The sequence below is a fragment of the Portunus trituberculatus genome, chromosome 6, assembly GCF_017591435.1.
Source record: "Portunus trituberculatus isolate SZX2019 chromosome 6, ASM1759143v1, whole genome shotgun sequence".
Taxonomy (NCBI): domain Eukaryota; kingdom Metazoa; phylum Arthropoda; class Malacostraca; order Decapoda; family Portunidae; genus Portunus; species Portunus trituberculatus.
The window spans coordinates 5,816,389-5,822,684 of record NC_059260.1 but is presented as its reverse complement, the minus strand read 5'-3'; the positions used below and the strand labels follow the sequence as shown (position 1 = coordinate 5,822,684).

At 33.6% G+C, this 6,296-nt stretch overlaps 1 protein-coding gene across 1 annotated transcript in view; it reads left to right on the top strand.

Annotated features, from left to right (window-relative positions):
- Positions 1-1,397: 1,397 nt before the first annotated feature.
- Positions 1,398-6,296, top strand: part of LOC123517024 — a 107,190-nt gene continuing 102,291 nt past the window's right edge. The window contains exons 1-2 of the mRNA XM_045276844.1: positions 1,398-1,403; positions 5,024-5,131. Of these exons, the coding sequence (XP_045132779.1) occupies positions 1,398-1,403; positions 5,024-5,131 (114 nt within the window). The remainder of the gene's footprint in view (positions 1,404-5,023; positions 5,132-6,296) is intronic.

Below are 6,296 nucleotides of genomic sequence, written 5' to 3'. Positions count from 1 at the left end.
GAGAGCAAATAATTAAATATTGAGTGTTACATAGCCTATACTTGAATTACATTAATGAAACTAAAATTATTAATTCTCACTATCTTTTACGTGTGAATGATAAAAAAATCGAAAAAAAACGAGAGAGAGAGAGAGAGAGAGAGAGAGAGAGAGAGAGAGAGAGAGAGAGAGAGAGAGAGAATGTAGTGAAAACCTAATATAAAGTTTAAATAAAAAAGAAAGAGAGAGAGAGAGAGAGAGAGAGAGAGAGAGAGAGAGAGAGAGAGAGAGAGAGAGATTTAACAGGTGACAACATAAGCTTTTTCTAAGATAGGTACATCGCTAGCTAATTAGGTACAGGTGTAGCAAAGTCATGGGAAGGTGAAATGAAGCCTAACACACACACACACACTCTCTCTCTCTCTCTCTCTCTTTAAGGAAGGAAGAGGAAAAGGAAGGAACAAAAGAAGGACTAAAAGGAAGATAGAGAGATGGTAATAGGAGATAGAGAAAAAAAATAAAGGAAAATGGAAATAAATAAAAAGAATAAGTAAGATATTAAATTAGATAAATAAAAGAAAAAGTAGGCTAAAATAAGCAAGAAAAGGAGAAGTGAGGGAGAAAGTGAAGGAGACGAGAGAGAAAGAAGATAGAGAAAGAAAAGAGAAATGAGATCAAAGAAAAGGGAAAGGAATTAGCTCAGAATGACGTAAGATTTATGAAAGAAAACGGAAATTAAAGAGACTGAAGGAGAAAGTGAATGAGAGAGAGAGAGAGAGAGAGAGAGAGAGAGAGAGAGAGAGAGAGAGAGAGAGAGAGAGATAAAGAAAGGAAATTGCAGGAGGAGGATATAGTGAATGAAGGAGAAAGTGGAGAGAAAAAAAGGAGAGGGTGACAAATAAATAAAAAAAAGGAAAATTGGAATAATGGAGGAAGATTAAGTGAAAGTCTCTCTCTCTCTCTCTCTCTCTCTCTCTCTCTCTCTCGTAAGTGTCGTTTATCACATGAATTATCGTATCACGTCACCCAGTAGCATAAGAAACAGTGTCTCATAAAGTACCGAACATAAATAAGTAATATTCTGGTGTCAGTTTATCATAATTGAATAACATCTTAGAAACTCGGAAGGTGCTGGTCTTTTATTGATTTTTTTTTTCCCTATGAGTTAGCAGACAATAATTCTTAAGTGCAAAAAATCTTAAAATGGAGGAAGGAATGTGAGACTAGATAGAAGAACAAGAACAAGATGAACAAGAACAAGAACAATAACAAGAGAAGAAGAAGAAGAAGAAGAAGAAGAAGAAGAAGAAGAAGAAAGAGGAGGAGGAGGAAATAAAAGAGATTCCCGCTAAAAGTTTCTCGCTAATGCAGTGTGTTTACCTACATTTCTTTTTGTCTCTCTGTGTTTCTCTATAACGATGTGTGTAATAAGAATGCATCTGTTAGTTTTCTTTGTATTTATTTAATTGTATGTTTATTCCTTTATATATAATTTCCTTATATATTATTTCCGATAACTAATTATATAAACATCCTTAAAAAATGTATATACACATCGTCCAATCTATAGGTAGGCTATATACATTACCTTTACTACTATGTACCTATTCGTTTATTTGTTTTATTTATCTATTTCTATGATTCTTTCTATAATAAACACCAGACCTGGGCGCAGCTTTTATTTTCCATGTACGACTTCAGCTTTGTGACTGCCGCTGGATCTGGTGCAATTCCGACTTTGCGACTCTATTTTGGGCCCCCACAGTGCGACTTCCCACCAAGTAGCGACTTTGCGACTGCGACTTTTTCCCGGTCCGTCTCCGCAAATTTACGAAGTAAAGTTCAGCGCTTTTATAAGATTCATGATGCGGCAAACTGGTGAAAATCGTAAAGTCACAACTCAGTGCCGCGCAGCATCCCAACTCTGACAGAGCAAAAAAATCAAACTCTTTTAGCTATATTTATTTTCATCTATTGTCAGTTCACTTTACAGTTTCATTCATTTATCATTTATGCTTCATTTTCTTGACTAAGTAAATTTTGCTAACCTGTACCAAAAAAACGATATATTATTGTTTCCTTTACTTATTCTTTTTGACCTCTTATCTTTGGTGACCCCGTAAGAAAGGCACCAAGTCAGCATGAAAAAAATTGAAAACCCCGCCACAGCCAGTCTTTCCCGCGGTGTGGCGAGGGAAGGTTGCATCATTCAGGCCATTAGAGTTACATAAGGTACAGGTTGTGATACCGCTGAACTTTCCCCTGGCTCACCTTTGCCTAATTAATTGGAGTCAAGGTGGAGTGAACAGGTGGCGGGGTGAGTGTGGCTTGTCGCTAATTGGCTGTTTGAGTTCCCTCGTTACGTAGTTAGTGAGATAAGGAAAGTAATTATATAGTGAGTAATTACATTTCAGAAACTAATTATGTATACGTATAGTGGAAAGATAATTATGTAATGGAAAATAATTATAGTGAAACGGTGATTACATGTTGAAAAGTGATTATTTATAGTGAAACAGTGATTACATACTGAATTATATATAGTGAAACAGTGATTACATATTAAAAAGTATATATATGTAGTGAAACTGATTACATACTGAATTGTATATAGCAAAACTGATTATATATTGAAAAGTAATTATATATCAGCGAAAACAGAGACTACATGTTGAAAAGTTATTACATATAGTGAAACTGATTACACGTTGAATTACATATGCAGTGAAAGTGATTACATATTGAAAAGTAATCATATACAGCGAAAACAATGATTATATTTTGAAAGGTAATTATATATAGTGAAACTGATTACATATTGAATTATATATAGTGAACCAAAGGATTACATATTGAAAAGTAATTATATAGAGTGGAAACAGTGATTACATATTGAAAAGTATGTAATTATAATAGGGAAACAATGATTACGTATTGGAAAGTATGTAATTACGATAGGGAAACTGATTACATATTGGAAAGTATGTAATTATAATAGGGAAACAGTGATTACGTATTGAAAAGTATGTAATTATGATAGGGAAACACTGATTACATATTGAAAAAAGTATATAATTGTGTATAGGAAAATAATTATGTATTGTATGTAAACACGTAACAACAGTGAAAGCTACTACACAACGAAAGACGAATTACACTAGATCAATTACACTAAGAAGATACTAGCGATTACATAGAGGACAAGTAATTAGGCCATAAAGTGAAACAGTAATTACATTTTAAAACACTAATTACCATAAAAGTTGTAACACCGCGAAAGATGAATTGCATTAGATCAATTACACTTAAGAAAACACTAACAATTATATACGGAAAAATAATTAGTCCGTAGAGTGAAACTAATTACATATAAAAAGGTAATTACAGTGATTACACCACGAGAGATGAATTACACTTGATCGATTACCTAAAGAAAAACACTAATGATTACATACAGAAAAATAATTAGGTTCTAGAGTGAAAGTAATTACATATAGAAGGGTAATTACAGTGAAAGCTAGTACACCACGAGATATGAATTACACTAGATCGATTACACTTAAGAAAACACTAATAATTACATACGAAAAAGTAATTAGCCTAAAGAGAAACAGTAATTACATAAAGAAAGGTAATTACAGTGAAAGCTATTACACCACGAAAGACGAATTACACTAGATCAATTACACTTGAGAAGACACTAGCAATTACATACAGAAAAAGTAATTAGGCTAAAGAGAAACTAATTACATAAACAAAGGTAATTACAGTGAAAAATTACACTAGATCGATTACACTTAAGAAAACACTAATAATTACATAGAGGAAAAGTAATTAGGCTAAAGAGTGAACCAGTAATTACATACAGAAAGGTCATTACAGTGAAAAATTACACTAGATCGATTACACTTAAGAAAACACTAATAATTACATACGAAAAAGTAATTAGGCTAAATAGTGAACCAGTAATTACATATAGAAAGGTAATTACAGTGAAAAATTACACTAGATCGATTACACTTAAGAAAACACTAATAATTACATACAGGAAAAGTAATTAGGCTAAATAGTGAACCAGTAATTACATATAGAAAGGTAATTACAGTGAAAAATTACACTAGATCGATTACACTTAAGAAAACACTAATAATTACATACGAAAAAGTAATTAGGCTAAATAGTGAACCAGTAATTACATATACAGTGAAAGCATTGATAACACCCGTGACTAATTAATTATATATATACCAGACCAATTACATAGAAAGCTTGCGTGTGTAATTCGTTAGATGATAAAAAAAAGAAAGAAAAAGAGAGAAAATGAAAGTGAAAATAAAAATGAAAGCTGGAAAATGAAATAAGAAAATGAAAGAAGGAAAAAAAATAGTGAATGCAAATGAGAGAATGATAAATAGACATGATAGTGAAATAATGAAGAAAAGAAATGAAAGCAAAAAATAAGAAAAATAGTTAACAGTGAACGTAAATGAAAGAAAAATAATGAATAATAAATAAAACAGTGAATAATGAAGACGATGACAGTGAAATAATGAAAAAAATGGGAGAAAACGGAAAAAAAATCAAATAATAGAAAATGAAAAAAAAGAAAATGAAAAAGGGAAACTATAATGAATGAAAATGAGAGGAAAATGGTGTATAGTGAATAAAATAGTGAATAATGAAGAAATGATAGTGAAATAATAGAAAAAGAAAGAAAAGAAAGAAAATGACAAGTTAGCTACAGGCGCTAAAAATAAATTGACATCTGATAGTGAATAATGAATAGTGAGCGATAGATAGTGAATGTTATAGTGAAAGGGAGTAAATAGTGAATATGAATAGATAAAAAGGTCAGAATAGAAGGAAAGGGAAAGTGAAAAGGCGGTAAGAAGAGAGAGAGAGAGAGAGAGAGAGAGAGAGAGAGAGAGAGAGAGTGGGAAAAAACAGCGAGAATGAAAGAAGGAAAAAGAAAACGAAATAGAAAATGTGCGTAACGTGAATAATGTGTAGCGGGGACTGTTGTAAATTGACCAAGGGGAATTAGGGGGGAGGGGGGGACTGTGTGACCTTTCTACTCCCCCTCCCATCCTCCCCCTACGTCCAGCCCTACCCAGCCCTCCAGCACCCAAGCCCCCCTCTGGCGACCATCTGGGTGAGTTAATGAGAGAGAGAGAGAGAGAGAGAGAGAGAGAGAGAGAGAGAGAGAGAGTCATGTCCAAACTTTTGAAATCATATTATATTTTTGACAGAGAGAGAGAGAGAGAGAGAGAGAGAGAGAGAGAGAGAGAGAGAGAGAGAGAGAGAGAGAGAGAGAGAGATCCCCAATCTTTTGAAATCTTATTATATCTTAGAGAGAGAGAGAGAGAGAGAGAGAGAGAGAGAGAGTCATCCCCAATCTTTTGAAATCTTATTAAATCTTAGAGAGAGAGAGAGAGAGAGAGAGAGAGAGAGAGAGAGAGAGAGAGAGAGAGAGAGAGAGAGAGAGAGAGAGAGAGAGAGAGAGAGAGTCATCCCCAATCTTTTGAAATCTTATTAAATCTTAGAGAGAGAGAGAGAGAGAGAGAGAGAGAGAGAGAGAGAGAGAGAGAGAGAGAGAGAGAGAGAGAGATAACACGTAGGCTTGTTTTCATTAATGACTGTTCTTTTTTTCCTTTTTTTCCCCTCCTGCTAACATCACCAAACATTATCCATTTAAATATATATCGAATTATTTTTTTCCCCGCGACAGTAAATGTTTATAGTGTGCTCTAAATATTTCTTCCCCCAGGACTGTTTGTAAAGGTCTCAGGATTGGCTGGTGGGATTATCATGCACGTATGTTGCTTAAGTATTTATTTTATCTATTGTATTTCTTCATATGTTGTAGAATCGTCATTGAATTTGCTACTAGAATCTCTTAAAAACACTTGTGGACTGTATAAATTGTTACTGAAATCTCTTATCCTCCTCAGTACCATGATAAGTTTCCATATTCATTCTGGTTACTATTTGGTGATTTGATACAGCTTCAGAAACTTATATGGGGGATTAAAATAGTGAAGACTCTGGCCATTAACCTTCTGACCTCCATAGACCCTTCTTAATGTAAATAAATGGTCTAATCGTACCCAACACGCAAGGTAAAGATGCGTCCCGGTACTGAAGAGGTTAAAAATACTTGTAGATTACATTAACTTACATCACTATTTGTTAAACGATCAATAGGGTGGTTTGTAATGCATGAAGGCCACAATAACTTCCTCTACAACCTGTTTAACTATCATTAAAATCATAAAGCACTCGAACACCACAATAACTTTCACCACAATAACCTAAAG